General features: G+C 34.2%; 1 protein-coding gene across 4 annotated transcripts in view; it reads left to right on the forward strand.

Moving 5' to 3' along the window:
- The first annotated feature begins 297 nt into the window (after window positions 1-297).
- The window catches only part of LOC123554870 (scavenger receptor cysteine-rich type 1 protein M160-like), a 76,862-nt gene continuing 53,242 nt past the window's right edge, over window positions 298-23,917 (forward strand). The window contains exons 1-5 of one of the 4 annotated variants that reach the window (XM_053547624.1): window positions 298-370; window positions 3,200-3,285; window positions 4,222-4,372; window positions 21,507-21,694; window positions 21,996-22,131. In XM_053547624.1, coding sequence (XP_053403599.1) covers window positions 3,231-3,285; window positions 4,222-4,372; window positions 21,507-21,694; window positions 21,996-22,131 — 530 coding nt within the window. In that variant the 5' untranslated portion in view covers window positions 298-370; window positions 3,200-3,230. The remainder of the gene's footprint in view (window positions 371-3,199; window positions 3,286-4,221; window positions 4,373-21,506; window positions 21,695-21,995; window positions 22,132-23,917) is intronic. The other 3 variants (XM_045345258.2, XM_053547623.1, XM_053547622.1) reach the window with 3 other exon arrangements.

Here is a 23,917-nt window from a genome sequence, read left to right on the forward strand (position 1 = left end):
GTAGAAATGGATCGCCGCCATATTGGACGCCATCTTGAAAAATACAAGTTCGCAATTCTATAAAGTATAATATATAATAAGTAACTACCTAAAACAGTCATTATCTTTATTTACTACCAGCTGAGCAATTGAGTTCTCTTTGCCCTGCTTTTTTGAATGGCGTGCTTTATTTGTAGTTATTTATGACATCTATCTTAAGATTTGAAGCCTTATGGATCATTAAAATGTATGGTCGGCACTACCTTCGATATTATCCACTTTGAGGTACACGCCAATACAAGCTTATCAATAGTTTACTTTTTGAATTGTAATGTGAACGACAGTGTGAAAATGTAAAAAAGTGGAAGTTGTCAAGTTTATGGTGTCTCAGGTTTGTTTGTCATTTTACAGTTTTTATTGTAGATTATAATATAACATTGTAGTAACATCAGCTTATTAGTACGCCTCCTGGCATAGGATCTTTTATTTCAAAGTTGAAAAAGTATTTCATTTGTAAGTAATTGTAAAATCAATCCAAGAGTATCAAAAATAAGGTTCAAAGCAGTTTTATAAACAAACTCCTGCAGTCCATAAAATATATAGAAAAACGTTTTTGCTGACTAGGCCACACATTAAAATTTGATTGATGCTGTGCCGACAACAACATTGTTTTATTTTATATGTATAATTATGTAAGTCAGGAGGAAGATCATAAAAGTAAACGTGTTTAATACTTTCACATTAACTTATCTTAGTGTTTATAATTTTATTTTAATTGAGAAATAGTCAAACAGGAGGATCACACTGTTTGCTTTATTACTGTCTGTAACCATACAGTACAGTCTTCTTAACCTTTAGCCTGCTAAATTTCTAATATGAACTGGTGCATCATTCAATTTGGACAGTACCATTTATTGTTCAAAGAGGTCTTCGCTGAAAATTTACTGACTGAATAGCGACCAGTGCAGACCAAGATCAGCCTGCACATCCGCTAACAGTGCAGACCATGATCAGCCTGCACGGATATGCAGGCTGATCTTGGTCTGCACTGGTCGCAAAGGCAGAATCACTTGCCGCCAGCAGGCTAAAGGTTAAGTATATTTCTCTTTTCATGTCACATGTATGCTGCATGACGGGTAGGCTACAGTGAAACTCTGGTATTAAAAAAAATAAACAACTGGTTTGGGTCAACTTGACCGTAATAGCTGGATGGCCTTAAAGGGACACATTAAGTTTTTACTAATACTTTGACGTGTTAATATATCCGGTGTCCGCCCGTGATGAAATCATAACCAGAGGGGCACCTGGGGTCTTCTTATATCATCAAAAGCTAGAAAGTCAGCCCATGAACTTTACCTGGGTCGATGTGATGTTAAACTAAAACAAACAAACAACAACAACAACAACAGCAACAACTCAACTGCAACAAAATAACAACAAATAAACAGATAATTATTATTGTTATAATAAAACAAACGAATATTATAATTCGATTTCACCATAAAGCATTATATACATATATACGAGTTAAAATAACCGACACCAAACGATTTATGAGAACCCTCTAATATCCTTGAAGTTGATTTTTATCGATAAGGTTTGTAAATCTCCAACATTTACATCATAGTTATATAAAGAACTAGAAAGTTGTGTGTAAAAATATAAAACGTAGACACAATAGAAAAAACGTATTTGTAGCTTAATATGATAATGTATGTCCATGAAAATTGTCAGCTGGAGCAGTTCTAGAAAACACAGAGTACAAGGTAGCTGGTATTGCCACAGTCGCGTATGTGTTGCAATACGATTATACATTAGCCACTTTAACCTTTTTAGTTATTTTTGCTGCATGTCCATTGAGATTTATTTAAACAAATGGATTGCTGAAAGCTTCTACACCTTCTGTCCAAATATTCATGTGATGAAATGGCATTTGGAAGGCTAATATTATAATCAGCCTGATTGTGCGCAAAATACATAGCGGTCACATGTTCGCCAGTCTTAAAAACTGTATTTCATCCTTCAGTTAAAACAAAATATCGTCGAATAATGTTTAAAAGCCTTCAGAAAGTTATAGAATAAGAGTCTGCAACTGCCTTTGATATAATTCATGTAATAAATCAACAGTTCCATATTTTGCACTTCGGCAATTCAACACTTGGATATTCAGTCGAGGTCATCAACAACACCGCGGGCTTCTGCAGACGTTAATACACAAATCATATATGAATTGTCGCTATTCGTGCATAAAACATGAAATGAAGACTAATTGCATTCATTGTTTTCCTAGCAGGTCCGGTAATTATTTCGATTATCACTCTGTTGTTCTTGGAAACGGTCCGCATTTTTTAAATAGCAGAGGCGAACAATTCAACAAAACTATCAAAATCATGCATTCAAGATTTAAAAACGATCATTTTTACTTTACGTTATGAAAACCATAACTTTGTCTAACATTTTGCAAATCATTGGAAATTTCGGTAAACAGGAACACAAACTTATATTAGTTATCAATACGAGGGTGTTGACCTGCTTCCAAGCATTGTATGTACTTTGTTGTACTGTGAGATATAAAATAAAAGCATACTCGTTGTACTTCCCAAAATCACTGATATGATTATGGTTATCGAAGAACTTTCCCTAACACCCAAATCAGAAGAGATGAAAGAGGGGGAGTAAGCTAGCCTCCCTTGTGCTTCTGAATAAATATTCGGCTCGGACAGAGCATTTCATAACAATAAGAATTTGGCATTAAAGCATCTGATCTGCATTGTTACTGCGATTTTCCCCTTCATACATGCCTGGAACCAGGGACAAGGGCATTCGAAAGTAATGCAACATATGATAATGAAAAACATATTAATTTTTAACGGTTTATATACTGTATACAACATATAAACCTTCGTAGAGCATACACAAACAGCAAGAGACTTTGAAGTTTAAAACAGTAATTGGGCAAATATGAAACTCAAACTAAGAACCAACAAATCTCCGGTAAATAAGATCTACATATATATCTGTTTCATAAGATTCTATCATGTTAATGCGGTTAACTGTATCATTTTGCTAAAAGATAAACATTATGTGCAGAAAAGTTGATTTACGCAAAATTCATTCATCGCACAAATAAGTCCTGCTGGCTGCACTTTGCGATTGGTTTACATTGATATGTCTAAAGAACACTATTTATTACGCTTAAATATTGTCTCTTTATTTTCAGATAAATCAAGATAAATCAATTGGCCACAATCATGAGATATATTTATTTCGTCACAGTGTTACTAGCAAATGCTCACTATTCTGAAGGTACTTTGCTGTAAATATATAATCATCTTTATGTCAGCTTTGATGTATAAATATCTTGATTTCCAGAACGGGGAATATACCGATTAATTTGACATCCCAAATATTTTTACATACTTTATTGCAAAATAATTTTACAAATTTTTACACATTCCAGGGAAAATATATTGATCTACAAATACACTTACTGTATTCTGATTTCGATTTGTCTGTTGGTAAAACGCATTCATATAACATGCAGAAATCATAATAGCCGTTTAAAGTTATTGTTGATACTCCGACATTTAGACCATACTCACCTTTCTGAGCACTGTAGTTTCCTAGCTTACCGCTCACCATTAAAAGGATAGTACTAGGAGGCAGCAGCACTATAAAGTTGAGCACTGAGTTCACTGCTACAAGTTTACACGTCGTTGTTATGACCTGAAAAATTGTTGAAAAAGGGTTCGAACCCGAATGCTCTCACTGAGTAGGTCGTATGAGACAAAATGAGACATACATTTCTGACATTGCTACTGTTACACACTTGATGTTGTTTACTTTTCTCATCAAATGTGTGTACATAAAAACAGCACACATATGCATAAACAGAACACTGTGTGTGTGTGTGTGTTCGGGTTTAACGTCTTTTTCAACAATTTTTCAGTCATATAAACGACGGTGTCTACTTGTAGCAGTGAGCACAATGCCCAACTTTATAGTGCTGCCTCACTGGAATATCACGCCGTAGACACGTGGCATGATACCCCACACAGTCACATTATACTGACACCGGGTGACCAGTCCTAGCACTATCCCCTTAATGCTGAGCGCCAAGCGAGGAAGCTGCTAGTACCATTTTTTACGTCTTTGGTATGACGCGGCCGGGGATCGAACCCACGACCTCCCGCACTCGAAGCGGACTAGGACACTGTGTGACAGAATATGTTTTTTCTTTAGGGTTCCCGATACGGTTGTGGCCAACTAATGCACGTGGCACGGAAGGATTTGTTGAGGCTTTTTACAATGGTTATTGGGGCTTTGTTGGTAATCCAACGCTAAAATTTACCGATAAAACGGCAACATTCTTATGCAAAACACTGGGTTTGAGGTATCTATGGTTATTAGTACTTTTTAGTATGTACATGTACAGTGTTCATAATTTTTAATCAAATATAAATTTAAAAGAGCAACACTGCTAACACTGACAAGTTATATTGTATATCGATTGTGTCTACGTAGTTACTATAACTTATTGTTTAACATTTCAGATTACTGTAGACTAACATTGTTTGACATATACATATATACTGACAATCAGTTAGTTATTGTAATCAAAAATCTGATAGATGTAAACTTTACCTTTTCCCCTAATATTTAAGAAGCTTGTATAACAACCCATATATGATAAACACATGTGAGCAAAATATAGATACGCACCGCTCTGGCAATTAAGAATTCGGTTTTCATGCAAGATATGAAACAATCTTTTCTAAAATGTATACATTTCATTTGGCATCAGTTGTTGCAATAAAACTCCATGGGCGTTAGGAAACTGACTATGTAAGACATCTTTTGATTGCACGACATCACATGAAAAAGGTCAATGAAATATTTTTTTTCAGGCTTTGATGAAAAGTGCTACCTGTCGCGCAGTGACAAGGTGAGCATTTGTGACCGCTTGATGTCCATCGTCCGTCGTCTGTCAATAATTTATAAAAAAAAATCTTCTTCTTTAGAACCACTTGACCAATTTACACCAAACTTCACAGGAATAATCCTTGGATAGCCTCCTTTCAAAATTGCCCAAAAAATTAATTCCATGCAGAACTCTGGTTGCCATGGCAATCGAAATGAAAAACTTTGAAAATCTTCTCGTCAGAAACTGTTAGCCGGATTTCAAAAATATTTTGTAGAAATGATCTCTAGGTGACCCTCTACCAAAATTGACTAAGCCATTCTGTTTCGGTAAAAAAAAACATGGCCACCAGGGGCGGGGATTTTTTCCTTATTATGGCTATATTGTAAATTTCAAAAATCTTCTTCAAAACCACTGGGCAGATTTACACTAAGTCCACAGAAATTATCTTTCGGTGACCCCCCCCCCCTCCTCCCCGGGGTCAAATTAATGGTTTATAAAGACTTAAATAGGGAAAAGGTTTGATAATCTTCTTGTTCAAAACCATATGGTCTAGAGCTTTGATATTTGGTATGTAGCATCATCAAACAGTCCTCTACGAAGTCTGTTAATGTTTAATTTAGTCTTATATAGTGAACAACTTTGAAAATCTTCTTGTTCAAAACCGCAGGGCCTAGGACTTTGATGTTTGGTATGTAGCATCCTCTATTGGTCCTTTACCAAGTTTGTTCAATTCATCCCCCTAAGGTCAAATATTGCCCCGCCCAGGCCGGGGCCACATGATTTAAAGGAAAAGACTTTAAAAATCTTCTTGTTTGAAACCACAAGACCTAGGCCTTTGATGTAATGTATGTAGTATTGCCTTATGGTCCTCTACAAAAATTGCTCAAATTATTAACCTGAGATGAAAAGAGGCCCTTCCTTGGGGTCCATAGTTTTACATTATATTTATATAGGAAAAACTTTAAAAATATTCTTATATGAAACTGAAAAGCCCAGGCTTTTGATATTTGGTATGTTGCATTGCTTTGTGGTCCTCTATACCAAGATTATTCAAATTATGCCCCTTAGTGGAAAAGAGGCCCCGTCCAGGGTGTCCCAAGTTTAATATAGACTTATATAGGAAAAAAATAAAAAAATCTTGTCGAAGGCCTTTGATATTTGGTATGTATCATTGTCTAGTTGATTTCTTATAATATTGTTTCAATTATGCCCCTGGAGTGAAAAGAGGCCCTACCCCAACCTACTTCCTAGTTTTTTTTAAGATACAGCCTTGAAATTTAGGTTACATATACAGTTTTGCACACTGATCTTAAAACTGACTTTCAGTGACCATGAATGTGACATACTGACCTACTTTCTAAATATTTTAGCTTCGGTTGATATTTGATATATGTAGCTCATTTTACTCAGGTGAGCGATGCAGGGTCATAATGACACTCTTGTATTACGAAAACAGCCCATTAACATCTACACTATTTATTTGGTCTCCAAGCTGATATCGTCGAGGTTCCAGTAAAAGCTTTTTTCAATGTTTTCAAATTGTGTCACAGTAGACAAACTTAGCATGAAGTCTCGTTCATAACAGTATAAGAATAAATCAGCAATGAGTGGGGCCTAAGAGCTTTACAAACCAAATCACAACTCCATAGGGTGTATCTCTTAAATTGTTAAAAAGTTTGCTCTTGTTTCATTACAAGCCTTTTCACTTCTCTTAAAAATGTTTTCTCAATTAAAGCTAGCAAGATTAGGTGGTAAATAAGTATAAAGTGTAGAATATAGTCGAACATTTGAAGTGTTTGTCTATTAATGTTTTGAAAACATCTCCAGAGTTCTTGATGGACCAAAACAGATTAACCCCGAGTTCTTATATACGTTGGAATAATACTTCTTCACGTGGTCTTTCAAAAGTAGAGAACTAATTTTGTAGTGAATAAGCTTGGATTTGCAATGAATCGAGCTTTGTATGGAGTATTGTGTAGTTTCCAATAAAGAGTGGGGAGCTTCATCTGATTGTCGTCAAGTGTAGCATTAAAATTCAAACATTGATCCGCATGACATTTTACAATATTATTCTCATCTTGTAACAATAACTGATACGTTTTCGTATGTTTATATATTATGTTCATTTGTAATATTTCCGTGTAGTAAATGTGTCATATAATAATAATGATTATATTTGAGGCTTTGTCTGCAGAAGTTAAGACAAAATACGTATGTAGCTTAGATAAAGCTTTCTGTAAATTTCGAAATGAAAACTTGGGTTTAGGAGGTAATAAGAAAGGGTTTGGTTTACAAAATTTTACTCGAGTTTTTATGGCTTTAAAAATATTCTTTTTTTCCATTCAGTAAGAGCATTCGGGTCTGCATTTTCTTTCCGACACCATTTTAGCATAGACATCAATAGAGTTATTTCAGAGAGAAAAATTTCAAAGTTAAAAGACGAAGAAATTCTATATTTTTAACCTTTTATCATCAAAAATCTTTATATTACCCGCCATGATATGACCGTCTGGTTGATAACAGTATTAGAGTCTCCACAGTTACAACTGTCTGGAATATTAAGCTCTATGTCTAGATCCGAGATAATTTTATTTTAAATAAACAACGTTTCTAACTGGTTTATTATACTTGTAACAGAAAATAGGTGATTCCGAATTCTTGAAATATTTAGGAATAGAATTAACTACAGATTTTTCTCTAAAATACTTGGTAAATGAGTAAACTCAATTCCTTTATTTTTGAAAGATAAATGTAGATTGTTTCGTTTATGATCGGATTTTGAATCAATATGAGATCAAAGAAAGTGCTGCGAAAGACGCAGCTTCAAGAACTGAGTACGTATATTAATATTATCAGCTTCTTGATTAATTTGCCTCAGCGAACAAACAGGTAATGAGGTTAAACATGATAACTTAGCATATATACCAGAGTGTTTTAGTATCATATTGCAATCAGCAACGGACATTCGTTTGCGCAATTTACGTTTGATATTCCCATTTTGTCGAACACCATGAGAATGAGTTTTGCGTCTTCTTGGGGAATACAGAGCAAATATATCAATCCGAAATATTTTGAGATATTTCCCTTTTGATAAATGTTATCATTTAAACCTAATAGAAAGGGTGTTTGTAGAATGTTAATCCATTTAAGTTCATACACATGTTTAAGTTTAGCCTTGAAATCAGAAATCAGAAGTTAACTTCATTTCTTCGTTGTTCAACAGCTTGAACAGAAATATTTTTAACCGAATGTCCAGTTTTACAAAAAAGAAATTTCGAAATTTTTATTCTTACGAATTTTGTAAGTGTTCCTGAAATCTGGTTTTAAGAGGTCGTTTCGTTTGCCCAACATACTATATACCACAACTATGGGCATTTCATTTACGAACACAAATAACATCATAGGAATTTCAAGAAATGTCTGAAAGCTTTATTACACCAGTGTAAAATGGCTTTATTTTACACCTGCGACGTCAAACATGTGATAACCTGTATATAGTTTTGTTGTCACATATTAACGACAGTAAATTCCTCGGCATCAACAGAATGTGTTCGTATTATTCTTACTTTGTTATGAACGTACAGGGAACACAATTTGAATAACAAACTGATCTATGTAACGAACTGACTAAAAGCGAACATAAAAATATTTTAATTTTCTTTCTATTCTTTAAATGTGTAAATGATAAAATGTATTATTTTCGATAAATGTATGATTTGTTAGTTTCTTCTGTAATAAACATGAGCGAGAGAAATCTTAACATTTTCTGATGGGTTAAAGATACCTATTCCCAAAATCTTTAAACATAGCTTATGCCATGAAGCTTTTGAATGGGATGGGAGGTCTATGATGTAGAACAACGTAGGCTTAATCTATATTACATAATTATAATATTCAGATGTCATTGATGTGTTTTATATTTGTGTATTATCTCCACTAAATGCTGTCTACACTTGTATTTAAAATGTGCTCGGATATAGCATATAAAATCCAATTTCGATGATTGAAACTCAATAGTATACTACAGAAACCATGATGCGTCACTGAAACAGAATGTCTACTGATGAGACAGTGATGACAGTTCAAACAATGGAAGTTTCTGCAAAGCGGGAAAATTTTCAAATTCACCTGAGACTGTTGATGTGAGTAGTTTTATAGGTCAAACCAATTCAATACTGTATGAAAATGATGATCTGAGTTTGAATTTAGATGATCTATTTAGCTTAGAAGCCATTCGTAATTGTGACGGAAACGGTAACGGTACAAACATGGACGCAGACAAAGGAACCCATACAGAGCTAGCAGGTAGTCAGCCTTCAAATTCTGATATTATGGCTGTTTTACAGTCAATCACCAACAAACTCATAAATGTTGATAAACGCCTCACCACTCTAGAAAGACAAATCAGTGCGGACGGACAAAAGGATGGACTCGTTAGAAGAGAAATTCGAATCAACAGATTTTTCTTTGGGTTTAGTTAGTGACAAAGTTGTTCATTTAGAACAAGAGCGCAACAGTCTACAAAACGAGATTGTGTATTTACAATCACAGTCAATGAGAAACAATTTAGTGTTCGGGAATATGAATTAAAACAGTTTATGGTCAAGGAAATGGAACTAGCACAGGATCTAGCCGATCAAATGCAATTCGAAAGGGTGCATAGAATGGGCCCAAAAATGGGCGACGGCAGGCACAGAAAAATAGTTGCGAAATTTACACTTTTTAAAGAACCTGAATTTGTGCGAAAACAGTGGAAAACTTTACAGGGAAAACCGTACCACATAACCAAACAGTTCTCTAAAGAAGTAAACGATAAGAGACGTAAACTTCTCCCGCAACTCAAAGAAGCCAAAAAAGAGGGGAAACGTGTCTGGCTGGGGTACGATACGCTTTACGTTGACGGAAAACCTGTGGCAGCCGAAAAATAGGGATGCACCGGGGATGCGCTGAATATCATTTCATGGAATGTTAATGGACTGACTGCTGCAAAGAAATGTTCCGATGACTTTCTTAAATTAACTACCAAAGAAAAAAAAAAGATTTAATTTTTCTTGAAACTTGAAACTTGAGAATTTTCTTAAACGCCTATTTCAACACACAAAGCATCTTCAATGGCGTTGTACACTCATGCATTAAAAACAGTAAAAACAATTCATCAGTATTAACACAAAGTCTTGATTTGCTTCAATGTAATTGCTGTAGTATGAATTTTAGAACAATGAATAGTAGTCTTTGAAGAAGTGAGTTTTCAACTGCTTTTTGAAGATTTTAACTGATTCACTTTGTCTGAGATTTAATGGCAGTTCGTTCCAAAGTTTTGGTCCAACCGTACTGAAGCTTCTGTCACTGAATGTTTTTTTCTTGTTATAAGGGACAACGTAGCATCCTACTGATGATTCTGACGAACGTAGTGTACGTTTTGAAATTTTACTAGACAAAAGTTCTATGAGATATTGAGGAGCATTACCAACAAAGCAGTTGTACATATAAGTAAGGATCTTAAAATTGATTATTGCCTTCACAGGTAGCCAGTGCAAGTCATATAATGCCTGTTTTGAACTATCACGCATCTTACGGCTGAGAACAAGTTTGGCGCACATATTCTGAATACGTTGTAATTTACCTACTTCACAATTAGCAACACCATAAAGAATAACATTACAGTAATCCAAGTGAGAAATTACTAATGACAAAACCAATATTTCAGTGGCTTCTTTGGTTAGGTATTCACGGATACTTTTGATCTTGAAATAATTCAACATTGCAGTTTTACATTTCCTTTTTATATGCTCATTGAAATTAAGTGTGTCATCTAGAAAAGCGCCTAAGTATCTAATACAACTCTGCACTTTGATTTTATCACTGCATATTTCAATGTCTGTGGTGGAACACTTATTCAACTGTTGGCGACTACCAAACATTATAAATTCTGTTTTAGATATGTTCATTTTTAGTTTGTTACTGTTCATCCAATCATTAATAACAGTAGCACAATTTTGAAGGTCTTGAATTGCAGTCTTTTCTGCGATGATTGTTGGCTGAAAACGAACGTTCGCAGTATGGTCATCTGCAAATCCAAACACGGAAATAGATGGGGGTACAATGTCAAAGAGCGTCCCGGCATAGGTCAAATAGAGACAGGGGCCCAAACAACTTCCTTGCGGAACACTACATGTTAGATCACGCCGAGATGATGATGTTTTATCAACCCTCACACTACAGCTACGAGGTCGTAGGTACGAATCCACCCATTCCAGTGCTGAACCACACACACCATATTGATTTTTCAGTACGTCGACTAGGATGTCATGATCATTAGTATCAAATGCCGCACTAAGGTCTATAGCTATTAAAGCTGTTACCTCCTGATGTTCCATCCCATCGAGCAAATCATTCACAAGTCGGAGCAAAGCAGACTCACACGAGTGAAACTGTCTATAAGCAGACTGGTTCTTTGGGAGGAGGTTATGCTTATTGACATGATGATTTAGTCTATAAAGTGCTGCTTTTTCAATTAATTTTGATAAGAATGACAAGTTGCTGGCTGACAGGGCGATAATTGGCAAATTTCAGTTCAAGGCAAGACTTTTTCAAAAGTGGTCTGACAGTCGCCTGTTTCCATTTTATCGGAAACACTCCTTGTGTCAAGGAAAGATTCACAAGCCTAGTGATTGAAGGCAACAGCTCATTATGGAATGACTTGAAAACATTCGTAGGGAGAATGTCAAGTTCTGATGATTTTGTTTGTAATTGATTGATAAGTTTTCTAACTTCCTCATTTGTGAGTTCTTCAAAGTTTTCAAAAGTTGGCACATTTTTCACAACCGGACTGAAGTTTTCAAAATCTTTCAAAGACTCTCGTATTTTCTCTATTTTATCCATAAAATAATCAGCAAACTTATCAGCTAAGTTACTACCGTCCTCCACAGTTGGCATGGGGTTCTCAGACTTGCTTTCCAGTTAAGTCTTTTACAAAGCGGTAGAGTTTCTTTGAGTCTCCCTTGGACTCGAGTACTTTCTGGCTTATAGTTAACTCCTTTTCTCGTTTTAGAGCATAGTGATAGTTATTTAGGTCTGCTTTGAAAGTTTCATAGTCTTTGGGTTGGCGGTATTTTCTCCACAATTTCTCAGATCTACGGACCAGTCGTTTCATGGAATGAATATCCTCAGTGAACCAGGGTTTTGGAGCTCTATAAATTTGCATTTTTTCTTTTTTCGGAGGATGTTTATCAAGAAGTATATTAATTTCATCTTCAAATTGCTCTACGTACTGATCGACGGATTCGCTACAAATGGACATATCTGCGAGATCCTTAGCAAACTCAGATTCATCCATGTCTTTAAAGTTCCGAAAATCAACAGATTGCTGACAATATTTTCCTTTCCCACCTTAGTTACGATTTTGACAGCACAATGGTCGGACAAGAAAGGACCCGGTTCACATGAAAGTATATCAATGCCATTGGCAACTTCGGGGATTACTAGGTCAAGACTGTGACCGTGGACATGGCTGGGAAAATCCACATGCTGCGTCAAACCAAGAGCAAATAATGAATTTTTGAATTCCGCTATAGCATTACTATCATCCTGAATATGTAGGTTAAAATCACCCATGAACATGAGATTGGAATACTTTGGAACCACATCTTCTACATACTGGAAAAGGTCCGCCACAAACTGGTTGGTCGTAGCCAACGCAGGAGGCCTATATATACCCACACAGTGCATGGTGATGTTTTTGAAAATAAGTTGCCATACTCCGCACTCAAAACTTTGAGTCACACCGGTTGACATTCTACGCATGTTAATACCACTTCGACAAGTCAATGCAACACCCCCGCCAAGCCTGTTTTTACGGTTTGATACACTAATTTTATAACCATTTTGGTTAAGGTCTGAGGATTCAAATTGGTGTTGTTTCTCATCTGAATACTAAGTTTCTGTTAATATTGCAAAGTCAATATTTTCTTCGCGGAGCAATTGTCCAACAAGCACATGTTTCCTGATTAAGGACCGGCAATTTAAAGTCATACATATAACATTCTGTTTATAACTGCCTAAGGTGTTACAACGTTTTGGATACACAAAGTTATTTAGATTTACACCATTTTGTTTCTTAGTCCTTGGGCGACCTGCTTTTTTCCTTCTAAAGTTCAATATCCCCAGGCTTTTTAATCTAGTCAATACATTCTGATCAGGTTTAATCCATTGTCTAGGCACTGAAGACAATCTCACCAATTGGTCAACACTATACTTTATAACGGTAAATGTGATTTGGATCATCCATTATCATCACAGAGATGGAGTTCACAAAATTTAGGTCACTATTTCTATATGAGACTTGGACAAACAAAGATAGTTATATTTAATTAACTGAATATACCGGTCACAACTTTTACAGGAAATTTCAGAATCGCAACGCCAGGAGAGGTATGGTTATATATTTCAAAAACTCATTAAAAAAGGGGGTGTAAAAATTATTAGAACACATTACGACACAATAGTGTGGTTAAAACTGGACCATAACTTCTTTAATTTTGATGAAGATGTTTACATCTGTGCAACCTAAATCTAGGGCGAGGAATCGCCCCCTTATGCTATCGCCAATGTCAACTTATTCGAAATTATACAAGAGAAAATATTTCTAATACCGTGGTAAATTATATTTAGTAGGTGACTGGAACAGTAGAGTTGAAACCAAACCAGATTTTGTTATATGTGACTCTGTAGATAATTATGTAGATGGAGATGATTATATACCGGATTCATATATGTCCCGGGCCTCTTAAAGTATATAATGCGTTCGGTGTTAAATTGTTAGACTTATGTGAGTTTTGAAGGAGTTACATTGGAAATAATTAACTTTAAATAATTAGGTTTGATAAAATAATTAAAGAAATATATTGAAAATATAAGACAATTAACTGAAATATTAAAAATATAAAAAATAGATAGAATGTCCTTAGTATTAAAATATAATATAATAGAAAATCTCAGTAACTCTTTTAAAAATCATAGTAAGAAAAGAGAGAGCAATAAATCCTTACCTCTGGTCATAATAAAAGAAGGTTTTTAATTAAAAATACAATAAAGAAAAATTAAACAATTAATATCCGTCACGTATATTTTATTTAAAATAACCAACATGCTTTGTATATTCAATTTGCCATTAAAATAAAAAAAAGAAATACTTCAAAAGTAGGGAGACAGTGGTTTCTAAAAAAATGTAGAATAAGCATATACCTGCATACGAAAGGTGTTAAAGGTTATTAATCACATTAAAAGGCGTTGATTGGGCTCCGCGGAAGGTATTTAATTGCACGAGAAGTTGTTGACTGACCGAATGAAATGTGTGAAAATTTTCCACAACACAAGTAGAATTAAATGTGTTAGTAATTGATTGGAGTGAGGAAATTATTTGTCGTAAAAAAAGTTTAATAAAAAGTTTACTCTTATTCAAGGGTTTGAAAATAACCAGCATCAAATACGGACATTTAAACAGCAATCATGTTGTTCAACATAGCAGACTTACAAAAACAAATAGAAAAAAAAAACAACAGAAAATCTTCCTTGTAAAATCGATCACTTTTAAAGCAAAAAGTTCTCAAAACAAACGAAAACTTACGTATATTTTTAGCATAAAATATACTTATTTGAAAGAAAAAACCGACTTTATTTATCACACTTTGATTTTTTTTTCAAAATACGTTTTAAAAAGGGGGCCGAAAAAGGGGGGACGAAATGACCAATTTGAAATCGCCGAGGGGGACGAAATGATCAAATCGAGGACGAGTTGACTGGGGGACGAGTTGACTAGGGGACGAGTTGACTGTAAATCATTTTAACTCAGGTTTGTTTATTTAAGCGAGCAGTCACGGGGCTTCCGTGATTGACCTATTGTTGAGCAGAGAAAAAGATTTCATGCTATTGTATAAATTTTGTATCGACTCATTTAATGAATGGAGCGATCATGCCCCCATTCGTTTCTCATTGTATTGTAACACTGTTACACCTGTACATTCACAGGTAAACGATGTGTCCTTTAAATGGGACAGTAATAAAAGAAATTTGTTCCGCTCTGGTATTATATCGAATTTGCCAAAATGGAATCAAATTGTTAGTAATATTGAAATTTCTAGTAGAGAGTCTATAAACAATGTTCTGAATAGTTTTACTAACATAAGTAGAGAAACGGCAGATCCGTCTAGGTCATATTTTACTGAAAATGTCAATTGTAAAGAAACAGAATGGTTTGACAATGAATGTACGGAAGCTAGAAAGCGTTATAAGAAAGCATTATCACTCTTTTCAAGACTCAAGTCGAATGAAAGTAGAAAGCATTTTTGTGATTTGAAAATGGCATATGAAAATTAATCTAGAAAAAAAAGTCAGACTTTCTGAGACAAAAATTGATTGATATAGACAATTTGCAAAACGCAAAACCTAGTCCATTTTTGAGGTATTTCAAGAAAAAGAAACTGTTGAATTCAAATGAAATAACTCTTGATGAATTTAAAACTTTTTTTGAAAATATTGGTAATGACAATGATCAGACACGTAATACTGAACTGAGGCTGATGATTTTCGTAACAGTCATGATTTTAATAATACAGATTGTTGTTTTGAGGAATTAGATACAATTATAACTGTTGAAGAAATACTTTGTGCAGTGAAGACCTTAAAAAGAAATAAGGCCATGAGCAATGATTTTATTATGAATGAATATTTGATAGAATGTATAGATATTGTTTCGTCTCACCTTTGTGATATTTTTAATGCGGTATTGAACTCCGGTTTTTTCCTGAAAAGTAGACGGAAGGTGTTATTGTTCCTGTACATAAAAAGGGTGAACGTAATGATGTAAACAATTACATGGGTATTACGTTAATAGGCTGTTTTTCTAAGTTATTTACAATAATATTGAATAAACGAATATGTGCTTTTTGTGAAGATGACGATATTAATTCTGATGCTCAGTTTGGTTTCAGAAAAGGACGATCTACCATTGATGCTTTATATATTTTAATGAGTACTGTTCAAAAATATTCAAATGAGAATAAAAGGTTGTATGGTACTTTTGTGGATTTAATGAAGTGTTTTGAAAGTTAAGTCTTGCATTAGAAATTGTAATACTTTCTCTGAGTTTTTCGAATATGAGGTTGGCTTGAAACAAGGGGAGATAATGTCCTCGATACTTTTTTTATTATTCGAAGAAGATTTAGAACTAAAATTACAAGAAAATATAGAAGCTAGAATACTTATTGATGATGTAGTATTAATATTACTATTATCTGCAGACGACATGGTTATTTTAGCTATATCACCAGATGAACTTCAAAGCAGTATTGATTTATTAAACGGATATTGTTCAACCTGGGGTCTTAAAGTTAATACTGTCAAAACGAAAATTATGGTATTCAGAAAAAGAGGTGGCCTTCTTCCAACAGAGAAATGGACTTTTAATGGGATTACATTAGATGTGGTAAATGATTTTAATTATTTAGGTGTTGTTTTTAACTATACTGGGAATTTTAATCTGAATCAAAAACATCTTTCAAATAAGGCATTGAAAGCTTTAAACTTTTTGTTATGTAACTGCAGAAAATTTAGACCGAAGCCTAAAATATTGTGTAAATTATTTGATGCCTTTGTTGGCTCTGTTCTGAATTATGCGTCTAAAATATGGGGGAATTCTAAATCAAAAGAAATTGAAAGAATTCACTTAAAATTCTGTAAACAGTTGCTAAATGTTAGAGTAAGCACATGTTCAACAGGTATTTATGGCGAGTTGGGTAGGTACCCATTATTTATCAAAAGATATGTTAGAATTGTCAAATACCGGATAAAGTTATTAATTACAGATCATATAATAATGAAAGTTCTTTACTGTGACGCATTAGATGATTATAAAAAAGGATTTAGAAATTGGGTTTCTGGTGTGAAGAATTTACTTTGTAAATACGGTTTTGCCAATGTATGTACAGACTGGTAGATATTCAAGAAACAGAATCCCACGAAATCAATGATAGTTTTATGCTGTAACAGACTGGATTTGGAAGAGGAATATCATTTTTCTTAGTTTGTTCTTGTTTTACAACCTTAAGAATAAAATACATTAAGAAATATTATTAAGTTAGACCGAGCATGTATAAATTTATAGAGTTAATGCAGAAACAAGACAAACGAACTATTTTCAATTTATCTCTTTATATAAAACAAGATTTGAACTGTAGGAACCAAATATTAAATATAATGTAATATAGATAAAGCTAGCAAATATGTAAATATAAACATTGCATATGTACATATATATTTCTGTTTTATGTATGTATAAAAAGTACACTTTATCTGTAATCTGTAAAGTATATTACAGTGAGAGTTCTAAGTAAAATTCATTTGTTAAATGTATGAACGTTTCATATTGATGAAAGTAAATCAAGATATGTGTACATGCATGTATCTGTTTTATGTATGTATGAAAAGGTCATTGTATTTTTAATACTTGTAGACCGTAAAGTATATTGTAGTGGAAGTTTAACGTAAAAACACATTTGTTAAATGTATGTAACTGACGACACTCTTTATAAACTTATATCTGTTAAGACTTTTCTTGTGAACCCTCTATTCTTCTGTTGATAATTATCTTTAAATGTTATGCTGTACATGATATTTAAAATATAACCAAATCACATGTCAGATGTAAAGTACATGTATCACGTGATTACTATATTAGCTGAAATATTATTTGTTATTAAACACCATAAAATGAACATTTTCACCATTTAACATCGTGTTTTCGTTACTGACACATCAGATATTCCTCACGAATAACCAGAAAGAAAAACTATTATATCTAATATTGTCAAACAGGTGAGTTATGTCGGAGGGTGGGAGTCAAGAACTTGCCCATGCGCCGGTGGAGCAACTCAGAGAAGGGCCCGGTAACCAACCCGGGAGGATATCTGAGTCGGCCAACGCCAAGAGTTCTGGAGAAGGACCCGGTAACCATTCCGGGGGATATCCAAACTCTTGGCAACGGGTAATAAGGGCACGAAACGGAAGTTAAACACAATATCCTATGCAGAAAAGTACCAGGCTATTCTTGAGATTGAAAAGGTATATTTTACAAAGCTCTGCCAGACAAAACCCTGGAATAAAAAACCAAAGAATGCCACGGCAGGAAATAAACACAGAAAGATTGACAGCTTTTGTCTGTGCAAACATGTCCTGAACAGAACAGAAAAGCTGCCTTTACTTGTTCTAGGCAAATCAGAAAAGCCTAGATGTTTCAAGCATGTACAGACGCTGCCAACCGGGTACATGGCAAATACGAAAGCCTGGATGACGGCAAAGTTCTTCAAGACATAGGTTAAGAAGCTTGATGGCCGTATGGACAGGCCTTGCCGAAAAATCGCCCTTGTCATTGACAACTGTCCTCATCCAAAGATAAGCAGCTTGAAAGCGATCGAACATGTGTTCCTGCCTCCAAGAACCACAAATGTCACGCAGCCAATGGACCAAGGGGTCATCAAGAACTTGAAAGTTCACTACAGACGCCAAGTTCATGCCAAACAAAAACCAACTCGATGAAAAGATTGAGTTTGCCATCAATGTTTTGGACGCCCTACGTATGATGCGACGTGCCAGGTCACAAGTCAAACCGTCAACCATAGCTAATTGCTACCCATAGGCCGGGTTCGAACTGCCCGAACAGCAAGTGGTCCTCTCAGAAGATGACGTCGATGATGACATTCCGCTCGCTCAGCTCGGGACACACGATTCTGACGACGCTGATGATGACGTTCAAAAAGCTACTGCTGAATCTCCCAAAACTACCAAACGTCAAGCCAAAGTCACTACAAAACTTCCTCGAACAAGAATCCGCCGACGACGCCATTTTCTCAAACTTCGACACCATAGACCGCTACGTGACGAAGAAACTTATGGAAGCCAGGGCAAGAAATCAATCAGACATTCTTTATTATTTCAGTCGAGTATAGAAAATGTGCTCAGTGATATTTACAAGTGACTAGTGTTTATAGTTAGTTTCAGAGTTTCACTATTTCAGTAAAATTCATTCAGTGTCAACCATGATTATCCCACAAGGTTCAGAGCAAAAGCAAATGCCTCCCTTCATGGTACAGGTTTTTCAATGTCAGATAGTAAGAGATATGCTCTCCCAGTGGTCAAAGGTTTTGGGGAAAAACATTTGCTTATAATGGTTGTTGTTTATAGAACAGTTTGCCACAAAATGTTAGGGATGCCACCACCATGTATTCATTTAAATGTAAGGTTAAGGAACATTTTTTAAGCTTAATATGACTTTTAGTTAGATTGAATTATAGATAGATTTTTGCATTATGTTTTTTACTAGTCAATCATTTTTTATACTAGTCAATCATTTTTAAGCATAGGATTTTTATACAAACTTATCTTAAGGCATTTGTTGTGATTATTTTTTTACTGTGATAAATTATTCTTCCTATGTCATATACAATACTATATCTTGAGGACCACAATGGAAATAAGAGTTTATTTTAACTCTTTTTTTGTGTTATCCTTAACATATAATGTTGATTGACATGGCTATATTAATTCATACATGTTTGTTTATTGTTTGATTGTATGTTTTAATTATAAGTCGCCATGTAAATTGTACATTTTATGTTGAAATAAATCTATCTATCTATCTATCTATCTATCTATCTATCTATCTAACTTGTGCTTTCAATAAATACTTTTAATAAATGGGCTTATCAGTAATTATGTGCTTATCTGTAGCAATGTACTATGTACATGTATTTGTTTTGTATTACATTTTGTAACATGTTTTTTTCAAATAAAAGGAATAAAATCATCTTCGTTTTTATTTCTTACATGAATCAGACGAGATGCATCGGTCAAAGGAGGAGAAAATTTAGTTGTTTTCAACCCATGAGCGAGTTTCGCATCATGTGTGCGCATATCACAATATGGTGAAAAGAGGTAATTAGAAACCAGGAAGTCGGCTGCACAAAGGTTAAGATTTATACACAAAAAAAAAGCTTTATGATTAATTTTTGAAAGTAATGATCAATTAATATGTAAAACATGAGTTTGTATAAATATACAGTTTTTTTCTAAACAACAGTGTGTTTTTATCAACACGATACCGGTTTAAGTTGACCTTACTTCAGTTATCTCGATTTTTCGATATGTCGACTTTTTTCCTTGGTCCCGACGAAGTCGAGATATCGAGAGTTGACTGTATTTCATACATCTCTTTGGGAACTAGTTTCACCAATTACCTGGTAGAATAATGCAGGTACTTGGCCGGCCAACCAAGAACTCTTGTGTGACAAAATAGTATAAACCATGTTTTTTTTGTCTCTAAGATGCATCAGAGATGTTCTCCGGACCGTTTAGGTTGGGACTGACCCAATCATCCGGGACGGTTTGCGTGCTGTAATGCATTTAACAGGCATCATACTGGTTATTTCCGTCTGTTCAAAATGTAGGCTATATCTTGTTCTATTCTGTACTAACCTGTAACTTTGATAGATTAGTTAGTTTTACGCTATTATATTCTGTTTCATGTTTTGATCCTACTTATCTTATAAAGTATATTTCAAATTGTGATTCAATATTTTATACTTGGTGTATATTTAACTATTTTGTTGTTGTTGTTGTTTTAATTAGGAGTTTAATCTGCTTGTCTTTAATCTAGAACGCTATGTATCTTATTACCGTAATGTATTTTTGAATTCATTCTGTAATAGCTCAATTTCATCTTTTTCATTCATTGAACATTATATAGATGTTTTAAGTAAAGAATTTTTGAACGTATTTTATATAAAAAGAGTGCTATATAAATGTGGTATTTAATGATAATAATAATTCTGAATTAAAATTATTATCACGGGGTTCGTTTTAACGTGTTTTATTTAAATGTATTTTCTGACATTTAGACAAGAAAAGGTGTTGTGAATATCCGATATTTTGATGAAACCATGCTTGCTATAACCATTTTAATTTACATAGAGCAAAGAATGGCTTAAATCGAGACATTTGAAATTGTTCTGTATAAACGGAAATTCGTTGTAACCGTGTTTTTTTATTATGAAGTTTATTGTTTTACTTAAGTGTTATTTTTACTGCATCAGTTTTCTGACAGCTTTGATTTGAAAACTTTTTATTTTTATGAGGGTACCTTAAGAAATGAAACAATAAAAATCTCCCTCGTGTAACACGGTAGTGTCGTATGATTGGAAATTTGGCCGAAGCGATTGATTACGGTCAACATTCGTCGGCAAATACCCGCCTTTGCCTGAAATAATGTTTTGCAATAGGGATGCTGCACATTACTTTTTGAACATGCTCTGTCTAGTGCACCTTAATGCGCACATGTTTCACATTGTATTATTTTATTCAACTCGTTTAATAAATTCAGCTCCAACACTTGCTGTGAATGTGTATTCGACTTGCATCTAAGTAGATACCATAGTGTTGGTTTTACGGTCACTAAACTGCACAAAATTTGTAGGAAATCACATTTCTCTTACCTTTAATAGAGTTTATCTGAAGACTTTCTATATTCAATTTGGTAGGAATGTTTATTTTACAGTCAATTCGGTTTTGGTACTAGTTATACATCAATGGAAAATTACACAGGGTATTCGTGGCTGTCTAGTTTGGAATGTTTCGGAAATGAGACTACTGTTGATCAATGTAAGAGATCGTCCTGGTATTTGTACAATTACACAAGCAAGCCGTCATGGTATTACAGATACGGCAGCAGACTGTACTGTCCTGGTAAGATTTACATTAACAATCTCATCTAAATTTGGTTCTAAACATCAATCTAGATACGAGACTAATGGTTATGTTAAATCTTAATCCAGATACGAGACTAATGGTTATGTTCAATCTCAATCCAGATACAAAACTAATGGTTATGTTCAACATCAAGCCAGAAACAAAACTAAAATAATGGTTAATTTCAATATAGAGACAAAACTGGCTATGTTCAATCTCAATCCATATACGACACTAATGGTATTGGTCAATCTCAAATCAAATACAAAAAAAATGATTATGTTCAATTTCAATTTAGATACGAAACTAATGGATGGAGAAACGGAGAATACAGGTTTCGTCTATACAACATTTTCAGGGAAGATTTATACTATCTGTTACGATGGCTTTGATATGAATGCAGCTAATGTTGTGTGTAACCATCTTCGATACAAGTATGCTGTTTTTTTCTTTCTTTAAATATGGTTTACTCAGACTGGGCGTTGTTTTAATGTGTGAACAGCTTTGTTTAAACTAATTCGTAAGCCACATGATATTGATAAATTCTTACATATTCTGAACGAAACAGCTAAACTGCCATCTGTTGCTCAGATCTTAAAGACACTCTATGTTGTTATTTTTAAATTTAGCGTCTGCTAAGAACAAATATCAGTCAGGAAAACCAAACAATCTTATAACTTGACTCATTTTACGACTTCAACTCGCTTTCAAAACTTAAAAACGATACGTCAAAATGTCTAGAATGTACGAACCGCTGGCACCAGACCAGAAAGAAAGTACCACTACACATGTTGTACCCTGCCCTAAGGTATACTATATATAAAAACAATTGTCATTAATCGGAAAATGTTAAAACATATTTCAATCGCACATTTCTCACCTAAACGTGCAGTTCGGTAAATGGATACCGTACGTGGTAATTCATTTTCCATCGTGCAAAGTGTCTCAACATTTCATATCGCAGAAATACTCCGCGTGTTTTTGTTAACGTTACAGAAAAACATGGATGAACTTCCGTAATGAACTTCGATCTGGACAACACGGGCGTTTGCACATGTAACAAACAATAACAGAATGTAAAATATTCATATTTATACAATAAAACTCAAAAGATGAATAAATGAAGAAATCATGCAGTGGTATTCATTCGTCTTTTTTTATTCAATTCATTTTGAACATTTATGTTGCATTCTAGTGTACACGTGTAGTTAAACAACGACTGACATACATTTCCATAGCAGCCAGTCAGAATAATTTTATTATCTAGAATTTCAGGAAGAACTTCAGTAGTTTTTGAGAAATTTGCAAAGTAGCAAATGGCGACTTAGCCGTTTTATTCGGTAAAAAAGTATATGTATTAGGAATTATTTTTGTGCGTTTATATGGGAATTCTTGCAAATCCACGAATCTCTCTAGCGATTCTAGAGTGATTTGCAAAAGTCCCAATGTGCTTTAGAACCGTATAAACGCATAAAATAAGAATTCAATTCCTAATTTTCATTTTTACAGAAGCTGGCAACGAAAAGAAGTGGTTTGCTATCCATTAGCACTGGCACCAGACCAGAAAGAAAATGGAACTGTACATGTAATATCATACCCTTATGTATATTTTAAGAACCATGGTCATGAACGAGAAAAAGCAGTAACTCATTTCAATCGTTCATTTATGCAGTTTGATGAATGGATACCAAGCATTAATTTATCTTCCATTGTGCACCAGTCACATTGTCTCAATATTTCATATTGCAGAGATGCCCCATATAATTAATACTTTCGTCAACAATACAGAAAAAAAGCTTGCGTGAACTTCCCTAATAAACATCATGCACTTGTTAGGCGAAATGTGAACGAACAAAAACAGAATGCAAAATATTCACAGTTAGACAATAAAACACGAAATGATGAATGAAATTCATCTTAGAAATGATTATACATTTTGTACTTTAATGCTGCTTATACACATTTTAAATAGTGTACACGTGTAGTTAAACAACGTCTGACATACATTTTCACATCAGCCAATAAGAATAATTTTGTAATCTGGACCGGAACTTCATAAGGGAAGTTCATTCAAGTTTTTTTTGTAACGTTGACGAAACTTATAATAAACTCTGAGATAAGAAATATTGAAGGAACTTGACCGGTACACAATTGAAGATAAATTACCACTCGTTCAATATCTATAGTACACATTTACCGAACTGCGCGTTTTAGATGAGA

Source organism: Mercenaria mercenaria, chromosome 7 (genome assembly GCF_021730395.1).
Source record: "Mercenaria mercenaria strain notata chromosome 7, MADL_Memer_1, whole genome shotgun sequence".
NCBI lineage: Eukaryota > Metazoa > Mollusca > Bivalvia > Venerida > Veneridae > Mercenaria > Mercenaria mercenaria.